Here is a 23,434-nt window from a genome sequence, read left to right as displayed (position 1 = left end):
GCCTACCCTTCCCTGCTGCTGTCAGCTTGTGGGAGCCGTGCAGCCACGGGGGCGGGCACACTGCCGGAAAGCACCACATCCCCTTTAGTGATGGAGTTAGCATGCGGGAGCCAGGCAGTCAGGGTGGCGGGCCTTCTCTGATGATGTCAGTGTGAGGGAGTCGGGCAGCCAGGGTGTCTGGGGGCGGACACACTGCCGACAAACCCCACCTCCCCTTTCTCAACTAATTTGGCTGCAAGTGTGTGGACTCTGGAGGAGCACACAGTGATGGAAGTGCACCAGAGACAATGGAGGAAGTGCCCCCTACGCTGCTAGAGCCCGGCGGCAGCTGACTCCATTGACTCCGGCACTTCCGCCACTGTACATACATATATTTATCTTAATATAGGAAATAGGGGGGCACCAATATTTGTCTTGCCTCCGGGCCACTGTGACGAACTTACGCCACTGTTGATGATTATTATTATTATGGGTGTGTAGCCTTACTGCTTAATTCTACCTAAAGTTGCAAGATCTCTTGTGAAAACTGAACCAAAATCTGTAATGATTATAGATGAATGTTCTGCCAAGTTGCAGAATTATACCCCTTTCACACCGCAGCTTATACCCGGTATTTTGCCGTTTTAACTGGCTTCCTAAACGGGTCAAGCTGCGATGTGAAAGGGTCCCCTTCAATTTACCGTTTTCAAAATACCTGTATTTTGAAACGGTAAAAAAGAAGGGTCCTACCCGTTTCAGTCCCATTTCACTGTGCAGTGTGAAAGGGTCTGAAACAGTATTTGCAAGCCCCAGCAGGTCATAGGCTGTCTCCATGTGTGATGTCAGCAGCCACAACCAGGAAACAGCTTGGAAAACACAGGAGACACATGTGAGAGTGGCTTTATAAACGTTTAGACTGCAAAGCCATTATAAAATGTCTAATTGGAGTGATGAAGAGGTGAGGGAGCTGCTTTAGGATCAGAGGGGATGAGGAAATCTGCTGCCAAATTACTGGGACAGTCAAGGATACCCTCATATATAAAATCATAGCAAAAATGCTTCAAGCTGCTGGGTTCCATCGTACGACTATCCAAATTATTAATAATTAATTAATTAATAATTATTAATAATGTGTGGGCCAGAAAAGTCCATTTATAATGACAACCACTGTTTTCTATGGGTGAAACGGGTTCAGTGTGAAAGGTACCAAAACGGTAATGAAATGGTAATTTACTGGTTACAACATGAGATGTGAAAGGGGTTTAACTGCTCAGACCCGTTTTAAAAACCGTTTCAAATACCATTTCAAAAGCAGGTTTTGCGATGTGAAAGCAGCATTAATGTATGTGCTTGCAGGTAAAAAAATACCTGTGCTGGCCGGCTCAATTTTTTAAACTGTATTTTACCATATGGCTAAGCTGCACCCCTTCTGTCTTTTTCCCCATCATACCCTGCAGTGCAAATGATGTTCCCCATGTTCATTTTTTGCCATTAACTAGATAATGCTGCTATCTCTTCATCAGGCTCTACGTATAAAAGCTGTTATTACACCATTATCCACATGGGGGCGATATTCGCAAGCTGAAAGAATAGTACTTAGGTTGCAATTTGATGCATATTTATTAATGACAATAAAATACAATACAGATAGAAAACATGGAACATTTTAAAACAAACATTAACAATTCAAATAGACATTAAATTTCCTACACTAACCTGTTGATCCTAAACCTGCTCCTCAAAACATGCTTAATAAGTAAAAAACAGTCAACCATCTGTGGTCAAACATGGATATCCTTAAAACCTGGATTGTTAGGGTGCCTTGAGGACCGAGTTTGGAAACCACTGTACTCTGCTTTGCTTCCCTCTTTCTTAGTTCAGATAAACAGTAATGCTGACTATATTACAGGGCAAATGTTGTTTTTAAAACGTTGCCCATTTGCTGGTACTTTAGGAAAAATAGTGCACAAAAAAAAAAAAAAAAAAAACAATGGTATTACCCATCTCATCAAGAAATCCTATTCTTTAGTTGTCTGGACCAGTGTTTCCCAACTCCAGTCCTCCAGGACACCTAACAATGTTTTACAAGTCACAAGTGAAAATGTGGAAATGTGTTAGCCAGTAATGAATACACCTGTGCACCAACAAGGAGATCTGGAAAACATGCACTGATGAGGTACCTGATGACTGTAGTTGGGAAATACTGGTCTAGAAGAGTTTGACAACTAAAAGCAAATAATCCTTCAGCTCTTTCTCTTGTACAACGATTTTATTGTAAATCAGTCTATAAAGATATTTCTCACATCCTCTCTAAGTGTGTGATAATACTAGGCTGTAACCTAGTAAGCTAGGCTGCATTAGCAGCATCATAAAAGGAGTCATTTCCCACAGTCGTGTAGCATCACAAAGGTTCTGCACGAAAATGCTCATAGGCAACAACATAAGCGAGAGACTTATCTGGACGCAATCGTGTATGGATCTCCTCACAGGCCTACTGGTGCAGTAATTAGTGTCTCGATAAGCCAATACTTCTGCTCCCGTGAGGAGACCTACGGAAGGCGAATGCTCTGAGGGAGTCCTCATATAGGGAGAGGCTCTATCTCTAGCAAGAACACCTGTTTTTGACAGATTTAGGGCCTTTCTCTCAAAGATAGAGCCCATAATCTATTAACATAGACGTGAATGAGGAACAGTGTAGCCGTCAGGCCACAGCGCTGCAGTGGCAGAATAATGGGTGGCATTTCAAACCAGAGCCACCTGATAATTGTCCATTTCCAGGCCTTTCAAATAACGAAATGCGTGGCCCGCTGTGGTATTCATTTATGACTTTTGGCCTACAGACAAGAAGTGTGCCTTATGTCAGCTTGCTATAGGTAACTTCTCCTTAGTATTTACTACAGGGCTTACCATTGAGAGTAGGTCACAAGCTGCTTTTTGTATATGGTGTATTAACGCACTGGCCTGCATATACAGAAATGCTGACTGTATTGTATATTGATATGTAATAGTGTCTTTTGTTCATTTCATACTTAAGGGCCTATTTATCAATTATTGTTTGCTGGCTATCCCCCTAAACACCCATTTTAGGGGTTCCAATGTATAGGTTGACAGTGTGTATGTCGACTCCATATGGTCGACATGCCTTAGATCGACCGGTACAAAAGGTCAACATGGTCAAAAGGTTAAAGGTCGACAGGTACAAAATGTCACCATGGTCAAAAGGTCGACATGACAAAGCTCGACACACAAATGGTCAATACACGTTTTTTGGGGGGAATTCATGTCCTTCAAACTTTTGCTTTGTTTACTATCCACACGGACTGCGATTGGAAATAGTAACCTGTGGCGAGCGCAGTGGTAGTGGGGCGAGCCCCCTCGCCCAAAGCAAGCCAGCAAGGGTACATGTTTCCACCGAATGTGCTTAGATATGGTTGAACGTCCAAACGGTCACCCAAAAAACTTGGGTCAACTTTTTTTTTTGTCTACCGTTGTCATGTTAACCTATTCACTGTCTACCTTTTATACCTGTCGCTATTACCCACTGTCCACCTTTTACCCTTGTCGACTTAATGCATGTTGACCATACCACACCCAACTTTGAAGGGAATTCCTGCAATAATAAGTATCTCCCAAATGTATCCACAGGGGGCTGCAGCGGTTACTGGAGAGATCTGCAGCTTCTTGCCAAATTTCCCAGACTTGACCCCCGATAGTTAATGCGAACTGAAGATGGCATAGCTGTTGTAGCCTATAGGCTACAGATGGCTGTAAGTACCAGGAGAGGGACACCTGGCACATGCACCACATGTGCAGTATTGTAGCGGCTGACGGCAAATTAAAGTGATCGCTACTTTTACACAACATTTCTCACCAGGCTTCCTAACTGTAAGAATCCCTTATTCACCTGTTTTTGGGGGGGTTGTGTGCTGATCATACAGCTAAGATATAGCCCTGAAGGTGGCATCCTTGGGAAAGTGACAAGCGGTCTATTCATGAAGCAGTGAAAAGTGGGGAGAAGCGAGCCTGTGGAGAAGTTGCCCATGGCAACCAATCAGCTGCTCTGTACAATTGTACAGTATGCAAATTATAAATGTTACTTCAAAGCTGATTGGTTGCCATGGGCTAGTTCTCCACTGGCTCACTTCTCCACTCTTATCACCGTTTCATGAATATACCCCCCTTATTGTATAGGTTCAAAATGCACTAGATACAGTGACTGCCGCCATTCTGTAAACAGGTTACCGGCTCCTGATGGACAGGCTGCGTGGCTGTGCGCTAAGCCCGCTGTACAGGGGGGACGTACACATCGCAAGACAACACATATGAAATCAAACAAGTCAGTTTCAAAACACTATGTAAAAAAAAAATTCTTCATCGTTTTAATACAATATAAAAGCGACTTCTGAAAGTCTTAACACTGAAATAATGTACTGTCAAAATTCTGTAACTATTTGCTGTCAGTAGTTACATAACAAAGGTAATTTACAAAAGTGCACAATTGTGTGTGTTTGTGTGTGTGTGTGTGTGTGTGTGTGTGTGTGTTTGTTTGTGTGTTTGTTTGTGTATGTGCGTAGAACATTTCACTGCACACAAATAACCTAGTTACCCGCCTCTTTCAAATGTAGCAGTCTGTATTATGGTTTTTGAAGCGGTCACCCTAAAAATGATCCTGCCCTTAGTTCTGCAGGAGTGCAGGCTTAAGAGGAAATGCATAATGTATAAAGTGTACAACTGTCCCATGAAAGTGCTGACTACAACCTCCATAGGAGGACCACTTTCACTGGTTTAAACTTTCCGCTTTTGTTATAAAATATTGTTTAGTTTCATTACATTTACGTTGACTCCACTTAAAATACGACTAAGAAGTATTATTATGTTGGGCTGTACAACTTGCCGGAATAACTCCTTAGTCTTTAAATGGGGCTTCTGCATGAAATTGTCTGTTGAAAACAGAGACACATTGTTATGAAAGGGTTCCAGACTAGGGATAGACATTGTCTAGATAGATAGTGAGTAGGTCGACACCATATGATTGACATGAATTAGGTCGACCAGGTCAAAAGGTTGACAGGCAAAAGGTAGACAGATACAAAAATATCGACATGGCAATGGTCGACAAGATTTTTTGGGGGGGCTTTCACCCTTTTTTTTTTACCATTTTTGCTTGGTTCCTCATCTATGTGGACTACGATTGTGAATAGTAACCTGTGCTGAGAGCAGCGTTAGTGGAGTGAGGCACCTTGCCCGAAGCATAGCGAGCCCGCAAGGGTCTACGTTATCACTAATTAGGGTAACAGGTGATGAAACATACAAACTTACACCAAAATTTTTGTAAAAAATAGTACCGTTGGGTCAACCATTTCCATGTTGACCTTTTGATCCATCTACCTTTTTAGGGTCAGGCACTAAGGATGGGGGAGGATAGGGTTAGGCAGCGGGGGAGGGGGTGTTAGATTTAGGCACAATTCAGGGGGAGGTTAGGGTCAGGCACTAAGTGGAGGAGGTTAGGGTTAGGCTGCGGAAAGGAAGGGTTAGGGGTAGGTGAGAGGGGGGAACAGTCTTACCCCCCCCCCCTGTTGGGATTTACATTATCGGGACGCTGACTGCCGACATCCCGTCAGCCGGGATACCATACTGAATCTGGACAGATAGGTTGTATCTAGCTAATCTAACTTTGTGATATCTGTAACAATGAAAAAGTGTGGATTATGCATGTTGCACTTGTGAGGCAGCAGGCCCAGTTTTTCAGTTTTGCAAATGACCTTTATAGCGTGTCCCAGCCACAGCAAGGAAATGATGCCCTTTAGAGTGGCCTTATAGCAAAGGGGTAACGCTGCACTCTTGTTTACCAATAGGAGGCCACAGAGAAGAGAATTTGCAGCGCTATAGAGAAGCAGGGCAGCTGAGCGATGCTGTAGGCTACAGAGCGCGTTGGTGCTTTCAGGGGTAGCACATAGGCCGCTGTATGAATCAGGCGACCCAGGAAAAAGACGAGGAAGTGAATCCTGGCGATGCTGGGGTTCGGCTCCAGTAAGGAGTAGATGGCACCAAGGAACAGGAACGGGAAGATATTCTCCATGTCATTGCGATGAGCTCTAGGGGAATGAAGAAAGAAAAGCATAGAGGTCGGTCACTTTATCTGCGGATGTAATATACCACATACATCATGCTTTGTATCAGCAAGTTGATAACAAAAAACTAATTGAAAATAAGAATAAAAATCTCAGAATAAAAAATGTATACTTCAACATGTGTAGGAGTCTTGTATCACATACACCTTAAAATTGTGATGATAAATCACTTATGTCATGGATTGTGCTGCTCAAAAAAACACCAAATCACAGGAGGAGGAGGAGATCTAGTGTTACAAGCGCTGACCATCTTGACCATTTATAGAATTCTAAACAATGAAGAGAGGGTGTATCACCAAAACAGAATGTGACGGGATCCAGGTGTTTCAGGTGCTGGGTAATGGTGTGTACACACAGGTGAGATTTTTTCTTTCGATTTTGACTATATAGTCAAAATCGCAAGAAAAGTTAGTGCAAATTGCAAGGCGTTATGCCACTTGCGATCCCGATTCGATCCCGATGTGCGGTCCCGCCAGGTCAGTATTGCAAGAAAAGATAGACTGTGCAGGCAAGTCAATCCTTGCTAGATCGGTGTACTATCTAGTTCATCTCACATGTCAATGACATCTCACATAAGCCAAAATCTCACATAAGCCAAAATCGTAAGCACACATAGTCCATATCTCAAGAAAAGTTAGTCAAAATCGGTGGTGCTGGGCTCCGGGGAGTTCAGGGGAAATCGCAAAGTGAAAATCGGGCATAGCAAGGATCTCACCGTGTGTACACACCCTTAGTGTCACACTTTAGTCAGGATAACTATGAATTACCCACTCAGATTTTCCTGAGCAAACTTTCTGCGTGGGCACTACTGAATATGAGAATTGTACCACTTTTACCAGCATCACTGGTGGGATTACAAGATTTCATTATAGCTTGAAGTTAAGAAAAGCATTTCTCAAGTATCATGATCAGTATTAATTTGGAATAATTGCAGTGATTTTAAAATAAATACATACATTATACATATATACATACGTAAATAGTAAAAGAAAAATTATATTATATAATACAAGTAATGTAGAAAATTGCTGAAACATTTAAAAAAAACTGTGTACAGGTTGAGTATCCCATATCCAAATATTCCGAAATACAGACTTTTTTGAGTGAGACTGAGATAGTTAAACCTTTGTTTTTTGATGGCTCAATGTACACAAACTTTATTTAATACTCAAAGTTATTAAAAATATTGTATTAAATAACCTTCAGGCTGTGTGTATAAGGTGTATATGAAACATAAATTAATTGTGTGAATGTAGACGCACTTTGTTTAACGCACAAAGTTATAAAAAATATTGGATAAAATGACCTTCAGGCTGTGTGTATAAGGTGTATATGTAACATAAATGCATTCTGTGCTTAGATTTAGGTCCCATCAACATGGTATCTCATTATGGTATGCAATTATTCCAAAATACGGAAAAATCTGATATCCAAAATTCCTCTGGGCCCAAGCATTTTGGATAAGGGATACTCAACCTGTATTTCCTTTTCAACAGAACATGCTACAAACTAAAAGCAAAAAAATAAAATAAAGTTAAAAACTGTCCGTCTCTTGCACCTACGGTAACCGTGCTTTTCTGGGAAATTGTTTATTAGCAAACTTCAACCATGCCAATGAGAGAGTTCCTGTAAGTTTTAAATAATAATAGGAGGGTTACCCAGTAACATAACTTGCATGTGTGATGCGGGTAACGCATACCCAAAGGGGACCAGGACTGGACAGCTGCCAGCCAGTGCCGTAACGGTGCTGAATAGCCGGTACCCCAGCAGTCTGTTAATGAAAAAGTGTCAGAAAAAAAAGATTTTATATAACTGCGATAGACAATCTGCTCGCCCAAGCCTGACAAATAGTCCCCTAAAGACTTTGGGGCATATTTACTATGGGTGTTTAGAGCAGATAATTATAATTTCTTATCTAGAAAAAACTATGGGGCAGATGTATGAAAGTGTGCTGTGGTTTCTGTTGACCACAGCGCACATAAAGCCTGCATTCAGTGCTTCACTATAATGTATGAACGGCGTGTTAAGTTAACGCAGTGTGCAATGCCAGCCGCTTGCCCCCGCCGCTTCCCGCTTCCCCGCTGTGTTGAATGAGAGACGAAGGGCAGAGGCAATGTATCATGAAATTGAGACAAACAAACTTTATTGTTCCCGGACAAACACTTCCTCAAACCGCCGGAGGCCGCCAGCAGCGCCTGCTGGAAGGAGGGGAGAAGGGCGAATGCGCACAGACTGCAGCGCCAATAACAGCCTTGCCGATGTGGAAGAACCCTATGGCGGGACAGGTGAAATAACGCCCTCCCACATCGGCAAACATATCATACATTGTGGCGGCGGGTACAGGTGTATTGTGGTGATACGCCCCCAGTCACATAACGTCTGTTAGGATGTTTTTCATACTGTACATCTCCCCCTATGTATCACCGGGAATTACCATTAAACAAATGCAGGGACAGGGGCTAATGTGATCCCTTTACTTTCTGCTTCGGAACCCTGGTGCACTACTGTGCATGAGAGGTCATTACACCCTGCATGTGGCAGCGGACATTGCCAGGTAGAGAGCCCCTCCTGGTAATCTCTGCGGAATGCAGCATATAGCCTACAACGGCTAACTCCATCTGGCAATATCTACCGATGCCAAACTTCGGAATGGTAAATTCAGCTTTAAAGCAGTTCCCATAGAAACCTTCAGTATGATTTACCGTCGGACACTATACCGACAGTTATTGATAGACAGTCAAAATACCGATACGGTCAAAATACCGACGTTCATTGTGCTGACATGTTCAAAATGCTGACATAGTCAGAATACCGACATTTGAAATGCCGACGTGCAAATTCCAACATGATTTTTTTCTTTGGGGTTTTATTGCAATGTCGACCAAGGTCGACATGGACGCCGTCTATGTGTACCGTGTCCCTGGGTTGGTAAAGTACTATACTTGGATGGTAAAGTATGAACGAGTCTGTTTTTGGCCAAAAATTCCTTAAAAATGCATGTCGGCATTTCAAATGTCAGCATTCTACGTATGCATTTTGAACATGTCGGCATAATGAATGACGGTATTTTGACTGTCTGTCAATGGCTGTCGGGATTATGACTGTCGGTATTGTGTCCGTCGGTAAATCAACTGCTACCCTTCATAATATCCGCTGCAGTCATCCCTTAGATCACTCAAGTGATGCCTAAAATTTCTGGATCTCATACTGAAAACAGGTGTTTTCAGGGGATATCCTGTAAGTTTCTTTTTCATAAATAGGCCCTTTTATAAGAATAAAATCAGCTGCTCTTTTCTACAGTATTATAGTATTATCTGTTTTATAAACACCAGGAGAATTCAAGAATCAGAACCTTGATTGATGGCAGGTTCTCAAAAGGATTTACAGCGGCGGAGTCTTTCCATCCTGTCTCGCCCTCCATTCTCCCATCCAGCCTTGAGCTCGAGATCTGAGCCAGGAAACATCACAGGGAGGGGAATGGCGTCTTTTAAATAGACACTTCTCCCTGTATGGTAATTAAGTGCAGATTTCATACAAGATGTGTCCCTTCTCCACTTTCTCTGACTCAGACTCAGACCGACAAGGGAGACATTATATAAACAGAATTGTACAAACATTAGCTGGGGAGTTCCCTTTCGCTGGCAACAAAGCACAGGCTATGTATACACAAATCTCATCTGTGTATATACAGAACATAGAAGGAATACGCTGAAGTTTGCGCTATATCTGCATATTCAAGGTCAAAATCTCCAAATGTACGGCATTCACGGTGTACACCAAGCCTGAGGATGGGTTCAAATAAGCTAAATTTGCCCTTATTTGAAATAGCCAATGAGGAAAACCAGAATATGTATGTACGTATGATATATATCAGCCCTTGGTCTACCCATGTGAGCTGCATTCTCCGGAAGATGAATACTGCATCATAACCTCAAAATGATCCTTACTAGTTTACCATGAAATCTGGCTTGCAGCATGTCCGTTCATTGCTTAGAGAGCTGTGTCAAAGGATGTTAGGTGTTTTAGGTCAGGTCAATTAAGTTTGCAAACACGCACCATTATTACAAGTCCTGTTCATGCATAGCCAGCTAAAATGTTTGTACCCTAAAAATATTGGGGGTGTAGTGTACTATGTCTGTACAGAGTGTAATAAAATTGTATTATGGTCATGTCCAGCAATCAGGTCATGTTGGGGGTGTAGTGTCCTATGTCTGTACAGAGTGTAATAGAATTGTATTATAGTCATGTCCAGCAGTCAGGTCGTGTTGGGGGTGTAGTGTCCTATGTCTGTATAGAGTGTAATAGATGTATTATGGTCATGTCTAGTGGTCAGGTCATGTTGGGGGTGTAGTGTCCTATGGGCCTAATTTTAAGTTGATCGCAGCATCAAATTTGTTAGCAGTTGGGCAAAACCATGTCCAGTGCAGGGGGGCAGATATAACATGTGCAGATAGAGTTAGATTTGGGTGGGGTGTGTTCAAACTGAAATTTAAATTGCAGTATAAAAATAAAGCAGCCAGTATTTACCCTGCACAGAAACAAAATAACCCACCCAAATCTAACTCTCTCTGCACATGTTATATCTGTCCCCCCTGCAGTGCACATGGTTTTGCCTAATTGCTAACAAACTTGCTGCTGCGATCAACTCAGAATTACCCCCTATGTCTGTATAGGGTGTAATAGTCCCAACCACATTGGCGCTAGCAATCATTTTTCTACCATAAACACTCACATACACAACAACCCCCAAGCCTGTTTAGTCTAAGGCAGAGGTTCCCATACGCGATCCTCAAGACACCTCAACGGTCCAGGATTTAGCTATATCCATGGCTCAGCACAGATGAGTAAATCAAATTGACTGAGGTGCTAATTAAGTCACCTGTGGCCAAGCATGGTTAAACTTAAAACCTGGACCGTTGGGGTGCCTTGAGGACCGCATTTGATAGATATGCTCTATCTCTGGCAGAAACACCTTTTGTTGCCGGAGATAGGAGTTTTTGCCCTTTAATAAACAGAACTGAGAAATATTGTACCCATTTACTTTTAACATTGCATCAAAAGCAGACACTTACTTCCATACTAGCGTGCACTAGACAGAGACGGAAACGAATTGCTGTTGGTTGCTGTGGTTTACTGCAAATTCAATGTGAATATAATTAGACTATTAACAGAAAATTGAAAGATAAGTGTTAAAATAAGATTTTACTCACCGGTAAATCTATTTCTCGTAGTCCGTAGTGGATGCTGGGAACTCCGTAAGGACCATGGGGAATAGACGGGCTCCGCAGGAGACTGGGCACTCTAAAAGAAAGATTAGGTACTATCTGGTGTGCACTGGCTCCTCCCTCTATGCCCCTCCTCCAGACCTCAGTTAGGATACTGTGCCCGGAAGAGCTGACACAATAAGGAAGGATTTTGAATCCCGGGTAAGACTCATACCAGCCACACCAATCACACCGTATAACTCGTGATACTATACCCAGTTAACAGTATGAAATATAACTGAGCCTCTCAACAGATGGCTCAACAATAACCCTTTAGTTAGGCAATAACTATATACAAGTATTGCAGACAATCCGCACTTGGGATGGGCGCCCAGCATCCACTACGGACTACGAGAAATAGATTTACCGGTGAGTAAAATCTTATTTTCTCTGACGTCCTAGTGGATGCTGGGAACTCCGTAAGGACCATGGGGATTATACCAAAGCTCCCAAACGGGCGGGAGAGTGCGGATGACTCTGCAGCACCGAATGAGAGAACTCAAGGTCCTCCTCAGCCAGGGTATCAAATTTGTAGAATTTAGCAAACGTGTTTGCCCCTGACCAAGTTGCAGCTCGGCAAAGTTGCAAAGCCGAGACCCCTCGGGCAGCCGCCCAAGATGAGCCCACTTTCCTCGTGGAATGGGCTGTTACTGATTTAGGATGCGGCAATCCAGCCGCAGAATGCTCCAGCTGAATTGTGCTACAAATTCAGCGAGCAATAGTCTGCTTAGAAGCAGGAGCACCTATTTTGTTGGGTGCCTACAGGATAAAAAACAAGTCAGTTTTCCTGACTCCAGCCGTCCTGGAAATATAAATTTTTAAGGCCCTGACTACGTCCAGTAACTTGGAATCTTCCAAGTCCCTAGTAGCCGCAGGCACTATAATAGGTTGGTTCAAGTGAAAAGCTGATACCATCTTAGGGAGAAACTGGGGACGAGTCCTCAATTCTGCCCTATCCATATGGAAAATCAGATAAGGGCTTTTACATGACAAAGCCGCCAATTCTGACACACGCCTGGCCGAAGCCAAGGCCAATAACATGACCACTTTCCACGTGAGATATTTCAAATCCACAGTTTTAAGTGGCTCAAACCAATGTGATTTTAAGAAACTCAACACCACGTTGAGATCCCAAGGTGCCACAGAAGGCACAAAAAAGGGGCTGATAGCACTCCCTTTACAAATGTCTGAACTCCAGGCAGTGAAGCCAGTTCTTTCTGGAAGAAAATCGACAGAGCCGAAATCTGGACCTTAATGGAACCCAAATTTAGGCCCATAGTCACTCCTGACTGTAGGAAGTGCAGAAAACGACCCAGCTGAAATTCCTCTGTTGGGGCCTTCCTGGCCTCACACCATGCAACATATTTTCGCCAAATACGATGATAATGGTTTGCGGTTACTTCTTTCCTGGCTTTTATCAGCGTAGGAATGACTTCCTCCAAAATGCCCTTTTGCTTTAGGATCCGGAATTCAACCGCCATGCCGTCCAACGCAGCCGCGGTAAGTCTTGGAACAGACAGGGCCCCTGCTGTAGCAGATCCTGTCTGAGCGGTAGAGGCCATGGGTCCTCTGATATTATTTCTTGAAGTTCTGGGTACCAAGCTCTTCTTGGCCCATCCGGAACCACGAGTATCGTTCTTACTCCTCGTTTTCTTATTATTCTCAGTACCTTTGGTATGAGAGGCAGAGGAGGGAATACATAAACCGACTGGTACACCCACGGTGTCACTAGAGCGTCCACAGCTATTGCCTGAGGGTCCCTTGACCTGGCGCAATATCTAGTTTTTTTGTTTAGGCGGGACGCCATCATGTCCACCTGTGGCCTTTCCCAACGGTTTACCAACAGTTGGAAGACTTCTGGATGAAGTCCCCACTCTCCCGGGTGTCGGTCGCTCCCGGAATGAACACTGCTGACAGTGCTAAGACGTGATTTTCCGCCCATCGGAGAATCCTTGTGGCTTCTGCCATCGACATCCTGCTTCTTGTGCCGCCCTGTCGGTTTACATGGGCGACTGCCGTAATGTTGTCTGATTGGATCAGTACCGGCTGGTTTTGAAGCAGAGGCCTTGCCAGACTTAGGGCATTGTAAATGGCCCTCAGTTCCAGAATATTTACGTGTAGGGACGACTCCTGACTTGACCAAAGTCCTTGGAAATTTCTTCCCTGTGTGACTGCCCCCCAGCCTCGAAGGCTGGCATCCGTGGTTACCAGGACCCAGTCCTGTATGCCGAATCTGCGGCCCTCTTGAAGATGAGCACTCTGCAGCCACCACAGTAGAGATACCCTGGTCCTTGGAGACAGGGTTATCAGCCGATGCATCTGAAGATGCGATTCCGACCACTTGTCCAAGAGGTCCCACTGAAAGGTTCTTGCATGGAACCTGCCAAATGGAATTTTGCTTCGTAAGAAGCTACCATTTTTCCCAGGACTCGTGTGCAGTGATGCACCGATACCTGTTTTGGTTTCAGGAGGTCTCTGACTAGAGATGACAGCTCCTTGGCTTTCTCCTGCGGGAGAAACACTTTTTTCTGTTCTGTGTCCAGAACCATCCCCAGGAACAGCAGGCGTGTGGTAGGAACCAGCTGTGACTTTGGAATGTATAGAATCCATCCGTGCTGTTGTAGCACTTCCCGAGATAGTGCTACTCCGACCAACAACTGCTCCATGGACCTCGCCTTTATAAGGAGATCGTCCAAGTACGGGATAATTAAAAACTCCCTTTTTTCGAAGGAGTATCATCATTTCTGCCATTACCTTGGTAAAGACCCTCGGTGCCGTGGACAGTCCAAACGGCAGTGTTTGGAATTGGTAATGGCAATCCTGTACCACAAATCTGAGGTACTCCTGGTGAGGATGGTAAATGGGGACATGTAGGTAAGCATCCTTGATGTCCAGGGATACCATGTAATCCCCCTCCTCCAGGCTTGCAATAACCGCCCTGAGCGATTCCATCTTGAACTTGAATTTTTTTATGTATGTGTTCAAGGACTTCAAATTTAAAATGGGTCTCACCGAACCGTCCGGTTTCGGTACCACAAACAGTGTGGAATAGTAACCCCGTCCTTGTTGAAGTAGGGGCACCTTGACTATCACCTGCTGGGAATACAGCTTGTGAATTGCCTCTAGCACAGCCTCCCTGCCTGAGGGAGTTGTCGGCAAGGCAGATTTGAGGAAACGGCGGGGGGGAGACGCCTCGAATTCCAGCCTGTACCCCTGAGATACTACTTGAAGGATCCAGGGATCCACCTGTGAGCGAGCCCACTGATCGCTGAAATTTTTGAGGCGGCCCCCCACCGTACCTGGCTACGCCTGTGGAGCCCCCGCGTCTTGCGGTGGACTCAGAGGAAGCGGGGGAAGAATTTTGATTCTGGGAACTGGCTGACTGGTGCAGCTTTTTCCCTCTTCCCTCGTCTCTGTGCAGAAAGGAAGCGCCTTTGACCCGCTTGCTTTTCTGAAGCCAAAAGGACTGTAGCTGATAATACAGTGCTTTCTTAGGCTGTGAGGAAACCTGAGGTAAAAATTTTTCTTCCCAGCTGTTGCTGTGGATACGAGGTCCCAGAGACCATCCCCAAACAATTCCTCACCCTTATAAGGCTCTATGTGCCTTTTAAAGTCAGCATCACCTGTCCAGTGTCGGGTCTCTAATACCCTCCTGACAGAATGGACATTGCATTAATTCAGGATGCCAGCCGACAAAATATCCCTCTGTGCATCCCTCATATATAAGACGACGTCTTATGTTCGCAAAATAGTATCCCTGTTTGACAGGGTTACAGACCACGCTGCAGCAGCACTATCTGCAGGTCTCAGTCTAGTACCTGAGTGTGTAAATACAGACTTCAGGATAGCCTCCTGCTTTTTATCAGCAGGTACCTTCAAAGTGGCCGTATCCTAAGACGGCAGTGCCACCTATTTTGACAAACGTGTGAGCGCCTTATCCACCCTAGGGGATATCTCCCAGCGTAACTTATCCTCTGGCGGCAAAAGGTACGCCATCAGTAACTTTTTAGAAATTACCAGTTTCTTATCGGGGGAACCCACGCTTTTTCACACTTCATTCACTCATTTGATGGGGGAACAAAACACTGCCTGCTTTTTCTCCCCAAACATAAAACCCTTTTTTAGTGGTACTTGGGTTAATGTCAGAAATGTGTAACACATTTTTTATTGCCGGGATCATGTAACGGATGTTCCTAGTGGATTGTGTATATGTCTCAACCTCGTCGACACTGGAGTCAGACTCCGCGTCGACATCTGTGTCTGCCATCTGAGGGAGCGGGCGTTTTTGAGCCCCTGATGGCCTTTGAGACGCCTGGGCAGGCGCGGGCTGAGAAGCCGGCTGTCCCATAGCTGTTACGTCATCCAGCCTTTTATGTAAGGAGTTGACACTGTCGGTTAATACCTTCCACCTATCCATCCACTCTGGTGTCGGTCCACAGGGGGCGACATCCCATTTATCGGCATCTGCTCCGCCTCCACATAAGCCTCATCAAACATGTCGACACAGCCGTACCGACACACCGCACACACACAGGGAATGCTCTGACTGAGGACAGGACCCCACACAGCCCTTTGGGGAGACAGAGAGAGAGTATGCCAGCACACACCAGAGCGCTATATAATGTAGGGATAAACACTATCACTGAGTGAATTTTCCCCAATAGCTGCTTGTATAAACAATATTGCGCCTAAATTTAGTGCCCCCCCTCTCTTTTTAACCCTTTGAGCCTGAAAACTACAGGGGAGAGCCTGGGGAGCTGTCTTCCAGCTACACTGTGAAGAGAAAATGGCGCCAGTGTGCCGAGGGAGATAGCTCCGCCCCTTTTTCGCGGACTTTTCTCCCGCTTTTTTATGGATTCTGGCAGGGGTAATTATCACATATATAGCCTCTGGGGCTATATATTGTGATTATTTTGCCAGCCAAGGTGTTTTTATTGCTGCTCAGGGCGCCCCCCCCCCAGCGCCCTGCACCTTCAGTGACCGGAGTGTGAAGTGTGTATGAGGAGCAATGGCGCACAGCTGCAGTGCTGTGCGCTACCTTGGTGAAGACTGAAGTCTTCTGCCGCCGATTTTCCGGACCATCTTCATGCTTCTGGCTCTGTAAGGGGGACGGCGGCGCGGCTCCGGGAACGAACACCAAGGACGGGTTCTGCGGTCGATCCCTCTGGAGCTAATGGTGTCCAGTAGCCTAAGAAGCCCAAGCTAGCTGCAAGCAGGTAAGTTCGCTTCTTCTCCCCTTAGTCCCTCGTTGCAGTGAGCCTGTTGCCAGCAGGTCTCACTGTAAAATAAAAAACCTAACATATACTTTCTTTCTAGGAGCTCAGGAGAGCCCCTAGTGTGCATCCATCTCGGCCGGGCACAGAAATCTAACTGGGGTCTGGAGGAGGGGCATAGAGGGAGGAGCCAGTGCACACCAGATAGTACCTAATCTTTCTTTTAGAGTGCCCAGTCTCCTGCGGAGCCCGTCTATTCCCCATGGTCCTTACGGAGTTCCCAGCATCCACTAGGACGTCAGAGAAATAAGGTGCAAAACTTGACATCACTTTTATGGCAGCCTCCTACTCAAGGTCACAGCTACCATAGGTGCAGAGAGTGCGGCTGCAGTGGGGCCCAGAGCTGTATACGTTACATGTGTTGTATACATTGTTCACTATTTGGTGGTACTGTACATAGGGGCCCTTATATTATCTCAAGTTATGCCCCTGGACCTGTAATTTGGTATAAAATTAAATGAAGGACATAATAATGTGATATAATATGAACTGGGGCACTATAATGTGGCATAATATGAACCAGAGTACTGTTATGTGGCATAATATGAACTGGGGCGCTGTAATGTGGCATAATATGATCCAGGGCACTGTACTGTGGCATAATATGAAGTGGGGCACTGTAATGTGGTATAATATGATCCGAGGCACTGTACTGTGGCATAATATGAACTGGGGCGCTGTAATGTGGCATAATATGAACTGAGGCGCTGTAATGTGGCATAATATGATCCGGGGCGCTGTAATGTGGCATAATATGATCCGGGGCGCTGTAATGTGGCATAATATGAACTGAGGGTACTGTAATGTGACATAATATGAACTGGGGCACTGTAATGTGGCATAATATGAAGTGGGGCACTGTAATGTGGCATAATATGATCCGAGGCACTGTACTGTGGCATAATATGAACCGGGGCACTGTACTGTGGCATAATATGAAGTGGGGCACTGTACTGTGGCATAATATGAACCAGGGCACTGTAATGTGGCATAATATGAACTGAGGGTACTGTAATGTGGCATAATATGAACTGAGGGTACTGTAATGTGACATAATATGAACTGGGGCACTGTAATGTGGCATAATATGAAGTGGGGCACTGTAATGTGGCATAATATGATCCGAGGCACTGTACTGTGGCATAATATGAACCGGGGCACTGTATAATGTGGCATAATATGAAGTGGGGCACTGTAATGTGGCATAATATGAACCGAGGCACTGTACTGTGGCATAATATGAACCGGGGCACTGTACTGTGGCATAATATGAAGTGGGGCACTGTAATGTGGCATAATATGATCCGAGGCACTGTACTGTGGCATAATATGAACCAGGGCACTGTAATGTGGCATAATATGAACTGAGGGTACTGTAATGTGGCATAATATGAACTGAGGGTACTGTAATGTGACATAATATGAACTGGGGCACTGTAATGTGGCATAATATGAAGTGGAGGCACTATAGTGTGCCATAGTATGAACTGGGGACACTATGTCATCATTTGAATTGGGGGTACTGTGTGGCATAATGAGTACTGGCAGCGCTACAGTGCGACATAACGTGAACTAAAGCACTACTATGGAACATGAAATAAACCTCTCCGCAGCAGTTGTCTCTCTAGAAGCATGGGGCCCACACCAAGTTCTGGCTACGCCCCTGCTCCTACTCCCTTCACCAAATCAAAACATTTTCCATCTTCAGGCTGTGAATAAGTTACCCTCTATCCATCGTCTAACCTATTCATGGCAACGCGCAGCAGTGGTGGGTACATGTAGTATCTGTTCACTACCGCTATTACCAACACGCTTTCCCAACATGGGGACAAACAATCCAGTTGTCTCAGTCTGGGACTGTCCCGTCTGGCCGAAATAAAACACTTGCACGCCAGATACATGTCTACATATTGCCAAGAGGTAGGTGGACCAGCCAGATCATGTGAACACTAAACCCAGGTAAGTAACCTTTTGAGACCGACCATCTTTTATTCCCCTCAAAATGGAATTTTCAGTTTTAGGTGGAATTATTGTTCTAGCATTTTGTGGAATACCATGACAAGGAAGCAGTTAGTTTCCCGGCGGTCAAGATACAGACGCCGGAATCCCGACAGTCAAGGGAATCCCAGAGGTCAGAATCCTGACCAGGGCCCGGATTCCCCACTCGAGGGGGAATAGATTAGTGTGGCAAGCAAAGCTTGCAACTGGGCAATAAGCGTGGCGAGTGAAGCAAGCCCGCAAGGGGGCACACTGCGCTCGAAGTTAGGATCCCGCCTGTCCCCATACTGAATCCCCCTATAACAATATGGACATAGAGACTAAAACATAAAGGTCAACACAGATACAAGACGTTGGTGTTATTAATCAGCTGAGGTGCGCTGTATTGATGGGTATAAGTCATTGGATAGACACAACTTAGGTCGACAGTCATTAGGTCGACCATGGAAGGTCGACATGCATTAGGTCGACAGGGACAATAGGTCGACATGGTCATTAGGTCGACATGTACTATGTCGATAGGTCAAAAGGTCGACATGAGGTTTTTGACTGTTTTTGGTGTCGTTTTCTCCGTAAAGTGACGGGGATCCCATATTAGTGCACCGTGTCACCTCGCATGGCTCACGAAGGTGCCTCGCTACACTACCGCTTCGCTCGGCACAGATTACCGTTCCAATCGTAGTCCACGTGGATTGTTAAGTATGAAAAAATCCAAAAAATAAAAAAAGTGAAAAACTCATGTCGACCTTTTGACCTGTCGACCTGACGGCCATGCCAACCTAATGGCATTGTTGACCTTCAGTAGTCGACCTAATGAGTGTCGACCTAAGTTGTGTCGAACTAACAACGTAACCCGTTTTGATAATAGAGGAAAATACATAATTTTGAGTTGTGAACGAGTTCTTCATATTAGGGCTCTTTAAACTATCAGTGTTGGGTGTGGTTCATTAGGTCGACATGAGTTGGGTCGACCACGTTTAGTCGACATAATCACTATGTCGACATGGTCATTAGGTTGACATGTGCTAGGCTGATATGGAAAAAGGTCGACAGGAGTTTTTTTACTTTTTTTTTGTTACCGTTCCCAATTGTAGTCGACGTGGATCGTTAAGTATGAAAAAGGTAAAAAAAATGAAAGAAATTGTTAAAAACTCATGTCAACCTTTTTCCATGTCGACCTTGTACATGTTGACCTAATGATCATGTTGACCTAATGCATGTTAACCAAACGTGGTCGACCTAACTCATGTCAACTTAATGACTGCCATCCATCAGTACAGACAAAAAATCCACAAGTAAAGGCGCTCAGTGTTGTCTCACTTACACCAAAATGACAAAATATATATACTTAATGTCCAAATAAGGATAAAGTCAGTCCCACAGTTGAGAAAGTCCTTTCTTAAATTCTCTGTTTGCGCTCCCACCGTGAAGACCTCTGTTCCCAGTCGTCACTCAAGAAGATATAAAATGGAAACAACACAAAATCATGGTGTAGTACGTCTCAAGCTGCTTTCACACAGTTGTAAACAGAAATGCTAGAGAACCAATGCGTACCCCACTCACAATGTGTAAGGTAGCTGTCCTCATATAAAGGTATCTTTAGTGATAGTGCAGATGTAACAATTCTTGTCAAATTATGCGTACCATACTCACTTCTCCAAAAGCAGTACTCCTCACATCATGGTTTCTTTAGATGTTCTATATCTAATCCCTCCTCATACAAATACAGGAGTATATACTGATAAAAAGGGTTTTATTTAAAACATATAGGCAATAACCATATGTATGTAACAACTATTAACGATGCTGTTGACAGGTATAGCCGTCGGCCGATAACAGCAAATAACCTGTCTGGTGTTTATAACATCAACTAGGTGATTCATCGCGCCCTACGGGCGCTCTTCACACCGTCGTTAGGGGCTACGCCCCATTAACCCTTGCACGCCTTTGAACATACGCAGGGCGGTAGATAACAGAATCAGAAACGCAGGGCAGTATAGAGGGCATACAGAAATGGTGTCCAGTTGAGATATGATAGAGATGCGTAGGGGGAGAGAAAGGGAATGTGCAGAAACGCTGTGCGATGGGTAAAGGATAGGGAGAGTCAAGGTGGTAGGGAGAGGATAAAGAGAGGCAAGGGGTTAGAGAGAAAATACCGTTGCAAGAGGCTACGACCTGTTATCTCCCGCACAGGCTTCAGCTGTGCTATAATTGTTTTTAGATGGAGTATTACCTGATTTTTTTTTATGGCAGTGGGTAAATATTGTAAGGGGGCGTAGGCCTTTGTGAGGGCGTGCAGAGTGGCCGCAGGGCACAATGAATAACATAGTGTAGAGTGTAGTATATATTGCTAGTGTCTGCATTATGAAGTACCAGATGAGTAACAGCAATGCACTGTAGATAAGATACCATGGTGCTGTGGCCACAGGTAGCAGAGCCGCTTATACACACAATGGCCACAGGTAGCAGAGCCGCTTATACACTCAATACCCACAGGTAGCAGAACCGCTTATACACACAATACCCACAGGTAGCAGCGCAGCTTATACACACAGCGCCCACAGGTAGCAGCGCAGCTTATACACACAGTGGCCACAGGTATCAGAGCCACGTATCCACACAGTGGCCAGAGGTAGCAGGGCAGCTTATACACACAATACCCAATGGTAGCAGAGCCGCTTATACACACAGCGCCCACAGGTAGCAGAACCGCTTATACACACAACGGCCACAGGTAGCAGAGCCGCTTATACACACAGTGCCCACAGGGGGCAGAGGCGCTTATACACACAGTGCCCACAGATAGCAGAGCTGCTTATACACACAATACCCACAGGTAGCAGAGCCGCTTATACACACAATGGCCACAGGTAGCAGAGCCGCTTATACACACACACAATACCCACAGGTAGCAGAGGCGCTTATACACACAGTGGCCACAGGTAGCAGAGCCGCTTATACACACATTACCCACAGGTAGCAGAACCGCTTATACACACAATACCCACAGGGGGCAGAGGCGCTTATACACACAGTGCCCACATGTAGCAGAGGGGCTTATACACACAATGGGCACAGGTAGCAGAGCCACATGTACACACATTACCCACAGGTAGCAGAACCGCTTATACACACAATACCCACAGGGGGCAGAGACGCTTATACACACAGTGCCCACAGCTAGCAGAGCCGCTTATACACACACAATACCCCCAGGTAGCAGAGGCGCTTATACACAGTGCCCACAGGTAGCAGAGGTGCTTATACACACAATGGGCACAGGTAGCAGAGCCACGTGTACACACAATACCCACAGGTAGCAGAGCGGCGTATACACACAATACCCACAGGTAGCAAAGCCGCTCATACACACAGTGCCCACAGGTAGCAGAGCCGCTTATACACACAGTGAACACAGGTAGCAGCGCCACTTATACACAATGGGCACAGGTAGCAGTGTTGCTTATACACATAATGGCCACAGTATTAGTGTTTCTAATTAATCCAATGTCCATTGGTAGCAACTATACTCACAAAAGTTTGGGGGGTTTGGAAAGGGGGTGGGTTCAGTGAGGTTCCTATCCGTGCGGCTGATCAGCCCGATTCAGGGAATCGCTTGTAGCGGCTGTGGATGGTGTCCGAGGTGCTACGTGTGGTGGAGGGGTGGGTGTGGGAGGGGGTCCAGAGGTGTTGTGGGTGGCGGAGGGGTGGGTGCAGGGGCACGGATGGCGTAAAGGGTGCAGAGGTGCTGTGGGTGGGGGAGGGGTAGGTGTAGAGGGGGCGCGGATGGGGAGTGTAGTTGTTGTTGGGGGAGGGGTGGGTGCGGGGGACTGTGGATGAAGGAGGGGGTATGGAGGTGATGTGTGTGTGGGAGGGGCGATGTAGGGGTGTGCGTTTGGAGGTGCAGGGGGGGTGAGCTTAGGTGATGGGTTTCAGAAGTGCTGTGGGTGGGGGAGGTGTGGGATGGCACGGATGGGGATGTAGATGTTGTGGATGGGGGAGGGGTGGATGCGGGGGAGCTGTGGATGGGGGAGGGAGTCCGTAGGTGGTTCGGGTGGTGGTCCAGAGGTGTTGCGGGTGGGGGAGGGGCAGGTGTGGGAGGTCCACAGATGTGGAGGGTGTCTGTAGATAATGCGGGCGGGTAGGTGCTGTATGGGGGAGGGGGTCCGTGGGCGCTGTGGATGAGTGAGGGGTGGGTGCGGGGTTACGGCGGTTGTGGTGGGCCAGGTGTGCTGCTGCGGTGGTTGGGGGAGGGTGCTGGTGCAGGGATACCGCAGTTGGGGTAGAGCGGTTGGTGCAGCTGCGGCGGGGAGGGGAGGGGCAGGGGAGGGGGTGCGGTGGTGGGGAAGGGGCGGGTGTGAGGATGCTGCGGGTGGGGTGCCAGGGGTGGGGGGGGCATGAGGGGGTGTGGATGGGGTGCAGTAGTGCTGCGGTTGGGGTGTGGGAAGCGGCTGCGGGGGTTTCCGAGGGTTGGCGCGGGAGGGGGTGCGGGAGCAGGGGTGTTGCGGATGGGGGAGGGGCGGGTGCAGAAGGGGCAGATGCGGTGGTGGTGCGGGTGCGGGTGCGGTGGAGGGGTGTAGCGGGGGAGAGGTGGGTATGGGGGTGGAGTGGGGGAGGGGCGGGTGTGCCGCGGGTGGGGGAGGGGGCAGTTTGCCGGGGTGGTGCGGTTGGGGGTGGGAGGGTGTGAGGGTGCTATGGTTGCAGGGGGTGGGTGGTGCTGCAGGTAGGGGAGGGGTTTGGGTGCGGGAGCAGGGGTGCTGTGCGTAGTGGAGGGTCGGGGCGCCATGGG

At 46.2% G+C, this 23,434-nt stretch overlaps 1 protein-coding gene across 2 annotated transcripts in view; it reads right to left on the bottom strand.

The window, feature by feature from the left end:
• Positions 1 to 1,580: 1,580 nt before the first annotated feature.
• PTGES (prostaglandin E synthase) overlaps positions 1,581 to 23,434 on the bottom strand; it is an 81,479-nt gene continuing 59,625 nt past the window's right edge. The window contains exons 3-4 of one of the 2 annotated variants that reach the window (XM_063936464.1): positions 11,183 to 11,243; positions 5,993 to 6,074 (exon numbers count right to left, since the gene is read on the bottom strand). In XM_063936464.1, coding sequence (XP_063792534.1) covers positions 6,060 to 6,074; positions 11,183 to 11,243 — 76 coding nt within the window. In that variant the 3' untranslated portion in view covers positions 5,993 to 6,059. Of the gene's footprint in view, positions 6,075 to 11,182; positions 11,244 to 23,434 lie in introns of both variants that reach the window. The other variant, XM_063936463.1, reaches the window with a different exon arrangement.

This window comes from Pseudophryne corroboree, chromosome 8 (genome assembly GCF_028390025.1).
Source record: "Pseudophryne corroboree isolate aPseCor3 chromosome 8, aPseCor3.hap2, whole genome shotgun sequence".
Classification (NCBI taxonomy): domain Eukaryota; kingdom Metazoa; phylum Chordata; class Amphibia; order Anura; family Myobatrachidae; genus Pseudophryne; species Pseudophryne corroboree.
Note: the sequence above shows the minus strand (reverse complement) of the source record. Positions and strands in the feature narration are given on the sequence as shown.